This window comes from Propithecus coquereli, unplaced genomic scaffold, assembly GCF_000956105.1.
Source record: "Propithecus coquereli isolate 6110/MARCELLA unplaced genomic scaffold, Pcoq_1.0 Scaffold4, whole genome shotgun sequence".
NCBI lineage: Eukaryota > Metazoa > Chordata > Mammalia > Primates > Indriidae > Propithecus > Propithecus coquereli.
Window position 1 is genome coordinate 9,993,843 of NW_012149729.1, and position 17,631 is coordinate 10,011,473.

Genomic DNA, 17,631 nt, shown 5'->3' on the forward strand with positions numbered 1-17,631 from the left:
GTTTCATTTTCTTTAGTGATTGGAATTTAATTTTATTCATTAATTTGTGAATAATTAGATAAAAAAAATAATGTCCGCAGCAGCTCAATTGCTTTTGGATTGAGATTTAATGTACTTTTTACCAGAATATGTGTTAGAGTTAAGCTGGTATAATAGTTTACTAAAATGTAATTGTGTAAATATGCCCAATTATTCTTTCTGATGATCTAACAAAATCTAATATAATAAGCATTCGTGGGTATTTCACTCCTCCTTCACCTCAACACCAATAAAACGCACTTTCTGCAGAGCTGATCAGAGATGCTTTGTCATATCTAAAGGTGTTACTTTTAAAAGATATTCTCCTTATCTCTCAGGAACTATTCATGTCCTTGAAAGAATTGTGCATTCTGATTGAGGAATCATATGACGTCCACATGAAACTATATAATAAAGGTGATTTCAAGACTTTAAGAGTCAAACACACATGATGAACTGTGCTTTCTAGGTTTTGACATTTTAAAACTTCTTTTGTTTCACTCTAAGATTACTTGCGATAATAACTGTTTGTAGGTATTTGACACCACTCCACCGTATCTGTAATTGGCATAGCATCCAGCAGACAGGCTCTGTACATCTTTACACTGCAACCTACCAAGTTAAGAAATGTATTGGTTCAATATAAAACAGCAGGCTGTTTTTAGACATAGTTACTAGTGCACAAGCTTTAATATGGCTTGGCTTCATCCTATAATGAGATCTTTTGGTTCCCTGCTCAACAGGCTTTTATTCCTCTGCAAAAGGCTATGAACTATGTCAAGTGGATCAGTTGCTTTTGTACACCCTCTTTCTTGGCTTTGGAACATAATTCCTTTGCTTCTACCCCTTTATGCATCAGACAGAACTTAAGAACCTTTTCAATTTTTCAAGCTAAACTTAGAATTTGTTTGAATTTGCTTTTCACCATTTTCTTAATAATTATATTCTCAACTAAACCTTACACAAAGACCTGCCTGGAAGTGAACATCTAATTGCAGAGCTATACTTTGTCTTTAGCACATATATCTACACCCCATGTTGGTAATGTGTCAAAGGATGGTTATCTACAATGATTCCTTCACAGTCGTCTCACAACTAAATTAATGATTCTCTTTCGGTGAGCATTAAATAGGATGTGGTGAGGGATTAAGGGTATAAATAATGGACAAAAAAATAAACAATGAAACTAGAACTACTAGCAATAGTTCAATCCAAAGGCAGGAAACTACTTATGTTGACAGCTGGCTGGTTAGGAACTATAGTTGTGGCCCTAGTGGAAAATGTCATGCTGTTGTCTCAGCTTGATAAAGAAGGGGGTGAAGCAGATTCTGCTTGCCTAGAGACCCTGCTTTCCAGGTGGAGCTTGGCCATGACGTTGTTTATAAACCTTTTCACTTCCAGATTGCCTATTGACTTCATTAAAATTTGATCATACATAACAATATTTTGAGTCGCAGCCCTTTAAAGGGAGCAATCACTGACCATTGGGAATTTTGCAGTGTAAAAAATACATAGTGGATGTAATCACCAATGATCGTTTTTGCAAGACTCACCCTCCACATTAGGGCTGCATCACAATGTTATTCCCTCTCCGCAACGTCTTCCATTTTTACCAAAACCTCTAGAAGTAATCTTAAATAGGTAAGTAAATACTAGTAGTCTCACTGTTGGAACAGTTTTCTCATGGGAGGTGCCAAACTTTTTCCCTGGGTTGACACTTCCTGAGGGCTATGTGACTTCCTTGAGCTTCCTAGTACCAATCCAAGTAAAAAGAAAATACTATATATTTATTGTTATAAGGAGCACATGGAGATAAAAGCTTGAAAGGACTCTTGCAATACCCGATCTTTGATTAAAAATATAAATAGTAAATATGGAATAAACTCTATTCAATATATTAACCATTGTTTAAAAGAAAAATGATATGCTCTCCTGCATTAGTGTAAAAGGAAGAGAAAAATGAGTATTATAGTATTTGATGAAATTTTATCTTGCCTGTCAGATTAGATGCAGCAATCCTACAGGCTTACAAATCACAAGTAATTGGAAGGGGCATAAAGGTCTTGAATAATTTGAAAAATAACCTTATTAATAAATAAACTTATTCATTAGGTAGCTGGGTAAATCTAAGCATTTAACTATAGTATTCAAGAAGGCAAGACACAGTCTCTGGGTTTGAGTCTTATCGATGTTAGGCAGTGATGTCTGACGTTTAAAACACAGAATCTAGGGCACTGATAGAGTTTGTATGGATAAGAATGGAAAGTTATTACATAAGGTTGCCTTGGTTACTCCTTGAACTGCTCAGATAAACTGACTATTGAAGTGCGGAAAATAGATACATTTAATACACTGTAAGAATACAAAAATAAAATTACTTTTCTAAATAAAAAGCCTTCTCCTAAATAAAGTCATACTATATTGTTTTAGTTAAATATTAAATGCAAGACATTTACAAAACTGGTGCCACTAAAATCCCTAGATGGAAATGCTTTTGATGATTTACTTTTGTGTGAAATTCATTAAATGTGATACCTAATTTCCTACATCTTTAAGTATTTTTATCTTGGTGTTCATTCTCAGCATATATAAAAAATTATCTTACTTTTATAAGCTGAAATATAATTCCAAAGTCAATAAATGAAATCCATTTACTAAAAAATGTATAAAATTTGTATTTTAAAATATTTTTAATTTTTAAAAGAACACTATTTTTTGAAGTCACATATCAACTATGATTTACACTATAAAGATCTGTATCTTTCATAGTTCATTTAGGGGCATGAGTCATGTGACTTACATAAACAGACTAGGAGATCTTCAGAAAAGGATGTAACAGGATGAAAAAAAACCCTCAGATTTTAAATTATGGTTGAATTCATTCAAATACAAATCAATATATCAATTAGATATGAAAGCATGCTAAAGCACAATAAAGATAAAGAATTACTTTTTTAATTTTAAAATAATATATTTAGGATAATACAAGTCCAGTTTAAAAATATTTAAGATTAAGTTTCCACATTTAAAAACAGACCAAATCTGCAACTGTAAATTACAGCACTTAGTCACAATTGCCATGTAATCCAACAAAACATTTTACATACAGAAATCCTAAAATATATTGAAACTATTTTCACATTTGCCTACTTTTGCATTTTCTTTTTGAAATTATACAAGATGCTTTATGGAATGACTGCCTGGAATAGACAATAGAGGAAAAATACTATGAATATAAATATGAAAATAAAATTCTGGTATCCATTAATGTTCTCTGTTATGGAGAAACATTATTTCAAATGTGCTAATATTTTCATCGCAAATAGTAGCAGGATATATTTAAATACTAGACAAACCACTTCATTGAAAAACTCTGCAGGATAAAAAGTCAAATATTCTAACAATTCCAGGTCATTAGGAGGCTTTATGTGCTCATAAACAGATGATACTCTTACATTCTAATATATAAGCATAAGTTAATTTGGGGTATATGTAAATATTCAGATTCTGATTATTGTGAAATAGTACAAAGATCTCCTTATATTCGATGTAACAAATGAAAGAAATTCTTTAGAGGAGAAAAAGGAAGACAGCTGTTTACTAGAATTCTATTTAAATCTAACAATTTAAAGGCTTTGTGTGTGTGTAAATAGCACTAAAAGAGAGATTCAAGAGTTTGCTAACTTTTTTTATTTCTTAAGCCCTTTAAGTAATGATATAACTAGAAACCTGGCTTCACTGCAAAGGAAAAACCATAGGTGATGTTCTCATGCTTCAGGTTAAAAATCTCTCTTAAAAGTCTAGATTTGCTAAAGGCCTTCCTAAAAGTATGCTTTTGTTGTTACTACCAATTTGATATTCAGCCAGAAAAATTGAAAATAATTATTAATCCCAAAGTATACTTTTAAAACTTCTACAAGAAATTATATTAAAGGAAACCAAACTATAATTTTGGAGAGATCAAACTGAGTAGGAGAGCAAATTGTATGAAAATTTACTCTCCCTTTCATCTGAGCCACACAGTCTCTATGTCTCAGTAACTACATAATTAGTCTTGTAATTGACTTATTTCCTTACACTTAAGGATCTTTATAACCTGCCGTATTAGTTTAATTTAACATAAAATTGCAATACTGAGATTTGGTCACACTAGTGGATGTCTAGATTCCCTCTGCATTGGAAGGAATGGTTTGCATTTAAGATTAACTGTATGTATAAAATATAACATTGGTTAACAAACAAACCAAAACAAACAAAAGATATCCCTCCCTCAAAAAAAAAAAAAGACATAAAGCTCTCAAAATAAAAGAAATCCTTTGAATAAATCAAAATCAGAACACTGGGATTTTAATATAAATGCAATTTTAATTTAAATGCAATTTGTCAAAAGTGTTCAATCTTCTTTATAAAAAATAGCTATTATTAATAAATAATAGCATTACTGTTTCATCAAAAATTATTATAGCATTTAAATTATAGGTAAGAAAATGCATATTTTTCATGAATTTAAATTTTATTGCTTTAAAAACCTGCATTTCTGCCACACACAAAAACAAAATATGCTGAAGACATTTTTCTTTTAACTGGTTAAAGGCACAGTCCAGGCTGTCCATCTAAAACTTTGTCCTAAATCTAAATAACTCATTCAAGCAGGAGATGGGTCGCTCTCCCTAAGAGGCCTCCTTAAATGCCACATCCTCCTTGAAATCTTTCTGAATATTCTGGTAGCTGCTTTCTGTGTATTCCTACAGCCTTTTGAGTTTACTTCTCTTGTAGTCTTCATTTCAGTGTGTCTTCTAGTATGGTTCATTCTTTACAGGTCTCTTTCCTCTGCTACACTGCATATTCCTGTGGACAGGAGAGAAATGATACCCGTCTCCACAATCTGGGCAAGAAAGTCTACACAGCAGGCACTCAAGATGGGTTGAGTAAGTGGAGAAGGTAAGGAAGGGAGTGTGGAGATCAACACTGGTGGCCCAACTATTGTGTGCGTTCTTTGCCCAAAGTGTACTTTAAAGCAAAGAATGCTTACTTTTAGCCATCAATAGATGCACACCCAAAAATAAACTGTCTGGTTTAAATAATATATTTGGAAATAATATATTTGGAGCAAGGGACTCCTAAGAATGGTTAGAAGAAACAGAAATATCAATAAAAAGGAGGAGACATTTAATATGAGGGGGGGTCCAAATGTCCCTAAGTTATTGTAACCTACTAAGAAGTTCAAAAAACTAAAAAAGTAGTTGAAATTTCACATATTAAACCATGTAGATTTGGTCAAAGAAAAAAGGCATTCGGAGATTATTTAAAATAACAAGTTAACAGTGCAAATACCGCATTGCTTTATGAGAATCTTACCATGTGCTTTTCTGCCCCCTCAAAAGAAAAAAATTTAAAACACTCTCCAGTTTTAACACAAACAAAAGATAAATACTTATGAAGGAAAACAGATTCCACAGCATTCCATACAGATTTCCAAACAGTCTGATGATTCACAACAGGCGTCCATGATGCCACAGTCCATGTCACAAGGGCAGTTACAGTCATCCCCCATTTCATCTCCACAGCAACAGCAGCAGGCTTCTGAGGTGCAGATGCCACACGATGCTTGTCCCAGGACAATATTGCAGAGGGTCAGGAATTCACAGAACAGGCACGCCAGGATACAGTGGACGCAACAGTCTTCATTTTCAGTTATGAGGAGGAGACCACGTAGTGAGAAAAAAGAAGGAACACAAAATACATGGCATCAATAGACTGAATAAGAATTGATCAAAATAATTAAATAAGCCACAATCCAAATGAAGCTGGAAGCTCAAAAAAGAGCTTAAGTTAAATTCTAGATGAGTAATCTTTACAACTATTTAGATACTGCCTTTGGAAAAGAAGCTGTAGTGTGTGCATGTGTGTTAGTTTATCATTCTCACACATTGTGCAGTGGCCCTTTGGTCCTAGGTACCCCTTGTCTATGCTCCTTATCCATCTTTCCTATGTCCCATTACTCTCAGTAACACTGGGCAAAAACAGTTCCACGATATTTATTAAAGTCCTTCAGAAATAGAACTTTCCTTCAATTGCTCTACCAACCTGCTCTAAAATTGGAAAGAAAAAAATTTAAACATGAAATATTTGGTGTATCATTGAATACTTAATTCAACAGTTAAACCAGAATCCATTGAACTGGGATCAATATATTTAACTTTCCAATACAATTGACTCAATTTCATGGTTTCAATTTTCTTTTTTTTTAATTTCACAGAATTCAAAGAAAAGAGTGAGATGCTCTGGTTGGGTCCATCCATTGGTTTTGGAATAGTTCTTTTGCCTATTTCTAAGAAAGGGATTTGTACCTTAACAAATGTGAATAATGGCACAGTAACATTGCTTTCCCACTTCCTTTGGTGGCAGAGGAAGATGTAGATGTGAAGTGACAGAATTCCTCTACTACAAATGCTTCAAACACCGAGTTCCTAGGGCAGTCTCACAACTCTACAGGACTATCCCTAACCATCCCATCATGAACTCCCCAACTCCTAGAAAATCCCCATTTCTCTGCAGTCTCTAACTTTGTAGAGAATTCTGAGGATGAAAGGAGGAAATGTAGAAATGCAAAGTCATGCTCTCTACATGCCAGATGGTGAAAAGAAGGGAGGTCAGAGAACTCAAAAGGGAAACTCCAGAGTTGCTTGTAGAATTAAAGGCTAACAGCACACACCAATATTTTCTTTCTTTTTTTCTTCTTAGTGCCAAACCCACTCTCAGATATGTTGGTTCATGCAGCAATGTGAAAAAAAAAAAATCATAGAGTTGTAAGAGTCTCCAAGTGTCTCCATCTTCCCCTAATGTTGGTTTTTACTAGTATCCAATCACTTCAGGAGAACCCTGAAATCACCTACATGAATCCAAGTCTATGACCTTACAAAGTTCTGGGTTTTTGGACAGTATACATGGTTTCTATCAATTGTCTTTCTAAACTTTAATCTCAGTAGTTTTTTATGTCTCTTCAGTTGAGCTTTTCCAGGATTATATTATCATCATGGTTTGTAAAATATTTGAAATGTTATAAAGGGCTAGCTTTATTATTATTAAGAAAATAGCATTTAACTGGCAGCAAGCCAGTTTTATTTGATGTACCTTCAAATGAATACCCATATTAACTAATTCCAACAATACTTCATTGAGACCTTAACTTTCTCTTCCATTGTGGAATGCTTAAATTTCAAGACTGAGTGAGGGAATTTACCAAAATTCACTTGATATTAAAGAACATTTAACCAAGTATTGTTGAAATCTAAGAATAGTTATTGAGCATGTAGTTTCTTTACATACTAGTCATAAAAGTTATCGGACATCATCCATATGTCATGGATCTCTCATTTTAAAGGGGAAAGAATGTTTGTCCCACCCAGCCTTAGACATAGAAGGTTACAATATCTGAAGCTTCCTTTGGTCCCTTCCTGAGTACATCTTCTTCTCCAGAGAGGTAATCACTGCCTTAAACATTGAGTGACTATTTCCTTTACTTTTCATTGTATTTTTTACAACAGTGTTTGTGTAAACATCCCTATACGATATATCAGAATGGAAGCCATACTGTATGCGTTCCTGTGAGTAGCATTCTTTGCTCAACATGATATGTTTTGAGATTTACACATGTTGATTCATGTAGCTGTCATTCACTCATCTTCCAGGTGCATAGTATTCCATTGAATTAATATGCCATAATTGATTTATCCATTCTACTATTTATGGATATTTTGGTGGTTACTAGTGTTTTTGCTGTTCTAGACATTGCCGTTTGATACAATTTTGGGCAAGTCCCCTAGAACACACATGCCAAATAACTAGCAGTAGGATTGTTGGGTCACAAGATTGGACATGTTTAATCTTATTGGGTAATACCAGATTTGTTCCCAAAGTGATTACATCAAAATTGACTTCTACCAACCAAGTATTAGAGTGCTCATTGCTCCACATTCTCACCAATCTGTGAAACTGATGGACTTTAAAATGTGCAAGTTGGTTGAGTGTGAAATGGCACTCATGGTGGTTTTATTTTGCATTTATTTCCTTGTTTACTAATTACTTTGGACATCTTTTCAAGTTCATGGTCCATTCATGTTTCCTTTTCTTTGAAATGGGTATTCAGTATTTTCATGTTTCTCCTTCATTTTTCTATTGAGTTGCCTCCTTTTTTTTATTGATTTGTAGACTTTTTCATATACTCAAGTTACCTTTTCCTTTGTCAAATATGATTGTTTTCTCTCAGTATGTGACTTTTCTTAGTTAAAATAAACTTTAAAAGGGGAGATGAGTTAACTTTTAGACCCTGAGAGTTTGAGGTGATGAAGGAAAATCCAAATCTTGTAGTTAGCTGGAGATATGAGATTACATGGTTAAGGAAGTTAAGAGGCAGATAAGCAAATCTGACGCACTAATCAGTGAAAAGAAGAAGAGGAGGCATTAACAAGATTTGGTAGCAGAATGAAATAAAAAGTTGTAATGTCTGATTCAAAACAAGGAAGTCTGGCCATGCCTATATACAGAAAGGAGGAAGAAACAAATAAGCAATGAGGAGGGAGAGACTGAATGTGATTGGTATGAAATCAACAGTCCTCAGGAGGAAGAGAGATGTGAGTGACATTCTCAACTAAACAACTCATTGTTGCTCATAGGATATATTCATTTGAGGATCAGTATCTCTTTTAGATCTTAGACTACAATGACAGATGTCATGCAGAAATTGAAAGTCCTAAGCCAAGAAATGAATCTCTCCTAACTCCCACTTTTAGCAAACCAGATGTACACATTAATTTAAGTCTGTTAAAATGTCATTTTATTTTTAGTGGACAAAAAATTTTTTTTAATAATTCTTAGCACTAAGTAGATCAAACACTCTTTTTCTAACCTATCTTTTTCGACCTAACCAGACCTCTACAACTAATAGGTATGAGTGGTTGCTTTACCAGAATGTGAAATCCTCATTAATGTGGGAACAGTATTTATTTGCTATTTTAAAAATGAAGAAGAGGGTTATCTCAGGAAATGAAATGTTTTCATCATTCTTCCATTTAAAAAAAAATAAAGAAATTTACTTTTTACTAAATTCTGTTTTAAGCTCTTTACAAATATTGATTCATTTAATACTAATAATAGTCTTAAGAAGCACTACTGGTATTACCCCTACTTTACCAATGCAGCGACTCACTTACAGAAAATTCAGGAAATTTTCCCAAGGTCATTGAGGTCGTAAGTAGTAGAGCCAGGATCAGAACCCAGACCACTCACCTCCCATGCTATGCTGCTGCTACATGAGTGGGTCTCTTCTAACACTTGCTTGATCTTTCTTGGAGGAAGATCAGTTAAAATCTCAAACTTTCTGCTGATTTGTTTTGTTCATTTGTTTCAGTATTAATTCATATTCCTTTTCTTTTCTAAAGATTATTCTGAATTTCAGTTTTAATGAAAGTTGGTAGTAAATGTTATCTTTCAACATGCAAGAGCAAAATCATGACTGAGTTGGTGAATTAATAAACTGCCAGTCACATTGCTAAAATAGACATAAGAGAGTAGGCAGCCTAGAAAGGGATGATGTCTCAATCAAAAGAAGCAAATCTGTAAATCTAAAACATAAAAATTATGGTCCACAGTTACGTGAACAAGAGCTATATAGATATGGTCCAGGAACTCTAGTGTTAAAACACAGGGTAGTGACAGAGACCTCAAAAGATTAAGCTCTTTATGTCAATTTTAAAACTTATAAAAAATAGAGATATCATCTGAAAACAGAGGTCCTATATTATTTACTAGAAAAGTACTGTGGGCTACTCTGAAAACCAAATCTATTAACAGGCACCTAAATGTGCCACGAACAAAAATGTGTTTTAAAGATTATAGAGATATTAAACAAGCTGTATCTACAGAAACACCCATCAGAAACACATTCATTTTCTGTACTTTATAAGTAGAGAAATATCTAGAAGTGACAAAAAATAAACCAAAAAAGCCAAGAAAAAGGACCTTTAAATTCTATCAAATCAATTAAATAATTTAATTCTTATTCCTTGCCAAAAAGGAAGGAATTTTTTTTAAGTCGTGTTCTATAAGTAGTTTGATTGTGACTAAGGTAATGAAAGGGTTAAAATAAACTAAGAAGAAATAGTTGTCATAGTTTCTACCCCCACAACTGCCAAGGGGAATCAAGAGTCAGCAAAGGCATGAAGATACTGGTTCTATTTGAAGCAAAGAAGATTATAAGAATTATCAAACTCAAGATGGTTTGAAAAGAGAAACGAACTTCAAAAAAGGTGGGTCCTCTGCATCCATGTGGTTTGCAGTCAGAAATATTTTTTCCCTGTTCTTGAGGTTTTCAATTTTTATGTTTTTATTTGGTTGGTTATTATTTGCAGTTTTTGCCAAAAGAGTTTAACCTTTGAGAAGCCAACTGGGTTCTGGGAAAGATGCCTGTCCAAAACTGGGCCAAGCAAGAATTGCACAATTCGGCGCACTTACAGGAGAACTCAGCACAACACTGACAACTACTGTAAATTTAGGAAATCGAAGGAACATACCAGCAGCCAAGTAGCTAAAAACAAAGCGTAAGAGGAAATCTTTAGCACAACATTTGATTTACAAGAGAAAACCCAACCAAACAACAACAAAAATCAAAAACTATTATGAATTACTGAAGACACACCCCAAACAAAATCTTTTGAGTCCTATGAAAGGTTATCAGTGTCAAACTCATGCAGCTGCTGTATCTCCCCAGCTCCCCAATACCATTAAGGTAACAACTGGCACCGACTTAAATAGCATCTTGGATGACTGGTGGAAAATGTCTGGTACTGAACTTTTATTCTGTTTAAAATGAAACTGAAGATTAGTTTTTGTAAAAACTATTCAGTTTATAATAAAATTAACTCAAATTGATTTACCTAATCTGTATGTAGCAAAAAATACGGTAGGGGATATGAGGAAGGCAGTTTGTTAAAGTGAAAGGAAACATAATTGAGTCATCGAAAGCTATTTATACAGTAAATTCAACTCTACTCTAAACGAGCCTCTCGTATTTCTTTCATTTCCTTCTTTTAAGATGTGGTATGACAGGTGTTTGTTTCTTGGAACAAAGATACCAAACAGCTAAAGCGGAGTACAGGAAAAGACAGAGCAGAGAATTCTGAGAATAACCCACAACTCATTTTTAAGAGAATGAAGATTTGTACCTGTCTTATCTTGACTAATCTCTAATAAAGTTTCCTATGAAATAAAATGCTCAAAAATATTTCCTTTTTTATTCTTTTTTTTAATCCCCTACCCCAAAAATACTTTCTTAATGAGGTCTCCATCACATACACTATATACTGAGAAACAGAAGTTCATTAGCATTTAACACGCCAACAATGTGCCAAAAATCAACTGCAGATTAGAACATAAGTAGTCAGTTATGTGTAATTAGTAATTTAGGAAATGGCTTTGAGATCAAACTCGACCCTGTAGCTTTACTATCAAAGCTACAGAGCACCCACAGTTCTTCCCCATTCTTTAGCTGCTAAGACTCACATCTGTCCAGTGGTGGAATAACAGGACTCACTCTGCAGGCCCTTGACTAGGTGGAGGCATTCCTCTTCCCAGATATTGCTTTATTGCAACTGTTCTTGCTCAATACATAACCAAAAAGCAAGCTCGAAGCGGGTTGTGGTTATCCTGAATCACAGCCCAGATAGCTAAGTGAGTATCTAGCTCTGCGAAAACCCAGCTGTGAGGGACGAGACAGACAGCTCTGGAGCGTTCTGCTCCTCAAGTGTGTGTGGGGGCAGGAAATATTTACTAATACCGCACAGTAGCTCAGCTCCAAGTAGCTCCATGTCACCAAGACAGAGGACGCACAGCGTTTCTGGCCAGCAGCCCTAGACTGACCTGCTGCCTGAATAAATTGGCCTAAAATGCGCCTCCTGCACAGAACCTTCTGGCACAGGGCTGTCCTGAGGCCATGTGTCTTAGCCAGAACACAGTCAACATTTTCCTAGTGGGGAACAAAGTGAGACAGGTCAGAAGGTAAAAAGAAAGTTTGAAAAGAGCTGCATTTTCCACTGCAGGACAAAGAAAACCACACTTTGGGAAATTGAACAATAATCTTTACTATTACTTTTCCTCTCAACAAAGTCAAAATAACCTTGGAAAAAAACAGCACCATCCTCCAACGCCCCACAAAAGGACTCCTCAATAACTTTCCTACCACATGTCCAAATCCTAGAATCCATCCCAGTCCTATGGGAGGTACTTTCGTATTTTAAATTACAGCAAGTGGATAGCACAGATTTTTTTTGTTTCTCTTATTCGTTTATTCTGTTGCCTGATCTATGGTTGAATCATCAAGTATTCCAAGCTCTCAGACAGATCTGATCCAGTAACTGTCGGTCATGACTTAACTCTAGCACTGGTCCAAGTAGTTCCTTCTAAAGAGATGCATTTTACAAAGTCTAGGAAGATCACATATACGTCAGAGGACCTTTGGATTCCCAGAAGCTTAGGAAAGAAATCTGAAGAGGAGTAAAAGTTCAGTTATTAGAGGTGTTTATTTAAAACATTTTATGTATCAAGTTAGTATTTGGGCAGAGAGAAGGAAAAGAAAGGCTAAAAAATATCAATGGTGCAAATAATATTTGCAAATAATTTTTATATTTGTTTACTGAATTTCTACATTTTAAGATCACACACTTAATAGCTGGTTAAAATATGATTGTCCTCACAGGGTTATGATGAAAATTAAAAGAAATAATGCATATAAAGTGCTCAATAAAGTATTTAATAAGTGCTTACTAAATACTCTTACTGTGATAGCAATGACAAAGATGGCAGAATATTTATTCTAGAAAAACCACACCTGTTCATCTACTTAAGTTCCATTCACTCTGATTCCCACACCAACACAGAGGAGGTTTGTAAAAGGCTCTGATCACAGCCCAAACACTTGAAAAGTGAGAAAGAACCAAGAAGGCAACTCTAAGAGACAGAATTTGCAAAAGAATGAAGCATAAATCTGCCCAGAAAGAATTAGTAATCTTGTGGTTGACTACAGCAGAAAATTTAGAAATAATAACTTATTTTTTCCATACTTCAGTTATTATCCGTTTATTTTCTCCCAAAGCTAGAAAGCAAAAACAGAGTAAGACTATACTTTACTTGAACCTATTCAATGCCCACTATTTTAAGTTGGGCAGTTGAAATATCTCTAACACAAGTTTAAATAATAACAAGATTGAGTATAATTTTTGAATAATAAAATCTACTTTAGATCTTAAAAACATTTTCCTAGAAAGAGTCAATGTCCAAAAGCCTGCTCAGGTTGGTAACAATACCATTTATGGCTAGGACAAAATATATGAAAATAAATCCTCCAGTTTTAACAAAAAACTATATTTGCATAAAAATGATCTAAAAAAATCTTTCCCAAATGCTTAACTTAATATTTTTTTCCAATTTTATCTTCCCAACTGTGTTTATTTCATAATTCATATATTTAGGTTTCGCCTCTTCTTATTTGTCCTTGTTTTAAACATTGTGCAAAGTATATTATGAAAGGAATCAATTTTGTTTTATTTTGTTTTTTAAATCATAACGTACCCACACTGGGTGACTCTGTAAAGGGTTACAATGATGATGATGGTGAGTAAAATAACACTCTGGCCATATCCGATGCTCTTAGGCACCGATATTAGCCTATTACAGAGATGCACAGATTTGACCAGGTCATCTACGACATGAGGTCTTCACGGCAGCCTGGGAGGAAACACACACTAAGAGAAGGCTGACAGCATTCACAGGACTGGGAGCTTGCACAACAATCCTCCAGGCACTTGACCCACCATGGCTCATGGCTCAGCAAGAGTCCAAAGGGCACCTCTGCAATCTAAGGGGCTGAGAGGTCCCCAGCAGTGACTGCTCCTGCAGGCGCCCTCAGAGGCAGGGGCAGCAGCCCCAGCAGGAAGTACAGGCCTCACACAGGCAGCAGGAGCCTCGCCTAGAGAGGCCTGGGATGAGCTCCCCAGTCCCGACAGAAGAGACAGGCCCCAACCAAAGAGGCACAGCAGTCTAACAGACACACCAGGCAAGATGAAGAGAAACAAGCAGAGTGAAATGTAACAGCAAAATGAGACACCAAAGCATGTTTCAAAGCAGTGCACAGGAGGTAAATCCTATTATTTATGGAATTAATTTGTGAATCAATGACGGCACTGTTACTCTTTCCACATCCCTCCCTCTCTACCCATGTTATCTGTTAATACCATTCGATTTTTCATAAGGCACTATCACAAGCCTCAGCTGAACAGGACAGCATGACACTGAAATTATAAGGTATAAATACCTCCACCTTAATTTAGTGGACAAACAATTCTGGAGCCAAAAAAAAAAAAAAAAATCTGTGAACATGTTGTTTGCCAGTATACTCTAAAATTGATGAAAGCAGATAAACCTGGTTTTCCCATACAAAACCAAAAAAAAAAAAAAAAAATCGTAGCTCTGTGTACTACCTTAAATTGTGGAAAGGAAGACAAAAATAAAAACCCTCTCACTGAGATGCTTCCGAATCCTCTGCATTCCATCCAGGCCACCCCCCAACTGAGTTTTTCCTGAATCACAGCTCATTACCTACTAGTACCATTCGGCCAGAACTACAAAAATAAATGGCTATAATATAGTGCGGCCGTTACTGCTGTTTGTATGTTTGGTTTAAATGAGGCTATTAGCAACATACTTGGGGCACAAAAACAAAGGTGCTTCAATTAATGATCACCCTTCCATCTTCACAAGTGGCACAGCCAGGTATCACCCTATTTATTAGGACTGTGATACTGGAAAATTCAGATGGCTTTCTAGTCTTAGCTCTGCCACTAATTGGCTGAGTAATCTTGAACAAGTCATTTCACTCAGTGTCCACAGGCACACTATGAAGGGGAAAATGATCTCCCAGTTCTTTTCAAGCACTAAAAATCTGGAAACCTATCTATAACCTAGAATCTAGACTATATCTATAACCAGTAGATTTTATAGTCTAGCTCAGAGTCTTTTTTTTCCCTTAAACAAGGCCTTTACTGGGTTTAATGCAATATTCAAAGCACACTGGAAAGTTAATTAATGCTGAATATAAGTAGACTATCAGTTGGCTGAGCCCCAGGAGCAGATGGCCATGCTGTGCAGGACCCATGAGGACACAGGCCCTGACTGCCTTGTTGCAGAGACTGAATGAGGGCCCAGAAAGTAGGCATCATATAAACAACAGGCAATGGTCAAAGTATAAACTGTGTACTCTGGTCCATAGAGGACATGAGTCACATGGCATTAGCCATAGAAGACTTTCTGAAGTGGCGAGTTTATAGGAAGTGGAAAAAAGTGGAATAAATACAGTCCTCATTCCTGACCAGCATAGGAACCCAGAGACAAGGCCTTGGTGGTTAAATGTTCATTCAACAAAACTTCATGAGCACTTGGCCACATGCCAGACACTGACTAAACTGAAGAGATGAATCTCAAGGAACACAATGTATAGTTAAATAAAAATATAATTACAATACAGTGTGCGAATGGTTGTGATTCAGATAAGCCCATGTGGCCGGGAGTAAATAAGGATCAGGAGCACTAAGATGGTAAGTGACTCACAGCCCTCGTCTGTGCATCAAAGTGAATCTCATGACGTGGCCATTTGGGTCATTTTATAGATGATTTTATAGATGAGGAAACTGAGGTTCAAGAAGTTTATATAAATGATCCAAGGTGCAAAGCTAGTAAGGGAAGGTCCGGGATTCGAATTTAGATCTGTGTGATTCCAAAGGCTTTTCTCATCACCAAGACATATTGTCTCCAAATTTTATTGTATTAATTTCTATTTTTATTTAGCAACCTTTTATATAGTGTTTACTATGTTCCAGCCACTGCTGTCAGCAGTTTACAAATATTTACTTACATAAACTCTTACAACAATTTTATAAGATTGATACAATTATTGGCCCCATTTTACAGATGAGGAAACTGAGGCACAAATGGATGGAATATTCAATATCCAATTCAGACTTGTAAGATGGAGCTCTACTAGGGGTGGGAGGAGATAGCACAGGGTAAAGGCAGGAAGTTGGGGTGATTTCTGAGCTGTGCCTTAGAGAAGTATATGTTAGGTGAAAATAAAAAGCAAAGCTTGTTCCAGCTGGTGGGAGAGTTATGCAAAGGCACAAATACAAGAATATGATAGTGTTAGAGATGCAAGTGGCTGGAGAAACAAGGTAAAACGCCTTCAATTTTCCATGACAAAAATGAGGCAGCAGGAACAGCACTGTATAACATATAATAATATAGTGTCAGTGAGGTCAGGCAGGATGACTTTGAGGACATACAAAGGAGGTAGAATTAGCATGAGTAGATAAGACACTGGATGAGGCAGTGATGGGAACAGAAGAGTCAAGTGTGACTCCCTGGATTCTGGAGCCATTTACCAAGTAAGAAAAATAGTTTGGTTTAAAAGATAATATGTTCAATGTGAGACATGTTAAGTCTGAGGAGACTCAATGGAGATGTTCAAGTGGCAGCTGAAGACACTGTTCCGGAGCTTGGAAGGTAGTTAGACCTGGGCTAGGTGGGTAAAGGTGGCCGAAACTCTCATTGTGACTAAAATTATGCAGGTGCCCAGGGAGGATGTCCTGAGTGAAGAGAGAAGAGATGCAAGGGAACAACAACATTTAAGGAACGGACTGAGGAGGAAGAGCTGGCAGAGGAGCCTGGGGAGTGAACATGGGAGCAGAAATTCTAGAAAAAGGAGGTGCCATGGAAGCAAGAGAGAAAAATATTTCAAGGAGGTGGTGTCAGATACTCTGGCCAGAGACATTTCAGTGATGTATTAAGGATGTAAATGAATAGCAGTGAGTAGGGAAGGGATTGAAAAGTGAAGAAGCAGAGACCACGAATGCAGATATCCTTTCGAGAAACCTATCTGTGAAGAGAGGGAGAAACGTGAGGAAAAACGACGACGGGATGCAGAATCCAGGAAGAGATACACACACAGCTACACGCGATCACCACACGCACACTTTTAGACAGGAAGAGAGTTGAGACTCTTTTAGAGTAGAAAGGGCGACTCAGCGGAGTGAGCTGATGACAGCTTTGCCGTGACAGGATGTGAGCTACAGCAGGAAGACAGCGTCTCCTCCTTTCAAGTGGAAGGTAAAACAGCCTCGGGTTTATGTGAGTTTGTAAGGCCCAGGGTAGAGAGACCTGGGGTAAAAGCTGCATGGCCACTTCTCCCCTTGGAGAGTGAGGCAAAGTTGCAGAGAGCTTCTTTCAAGAGAGCAGCAACAAAATGAGACGGCCACTGTGGAAAATGGGAGAGGCAGGTCTGCCTGTCTTTGTGGTTTGCTGCTGTGTCCAAGGACTGTACCTAGAAGAGTGCCGGCCACAGAGCAAGTGCGCAAGAATGATGTGTTGAATGAATCTGGGACATAATAAAGACCTGCTGCAGGGTTCTGAGAATCCAGTTCAGACCTGAAACCATACGTGTGCAGTGATAGAGATTTTTGTGGTCGGTAAGGTTTCCTCAATAGTGTTCAGCTTCCTGGTATTGACAGAGGT

The 17,631-nt window shown here is 36.3% G+C and overlaps 1 protein-coding gene across 1 annotated transcript in view; it reads right to left on the reverse strand.

Annotated features, from left to right (window-relative positions):
• Window positions 1-5,426: 5,426 nt before the first annotated feature.
• Window positions 5,427-17,631, reverse strand: part of MDFIC (MyoD family inhibitor domain containing) — an 84,282-nt gene continuing 72,077 nt past the window's right edge. The window contains 1 exon segment of the mRNA XM_012652740.1: window positions 5,427-5,700. Within this exon segment, the coding sequence (XP_012508194.1) occupies window positions 5,453-5,700 (248 nt within the window). The 3' untranslated portion in view covers window positions 5,427-5,452.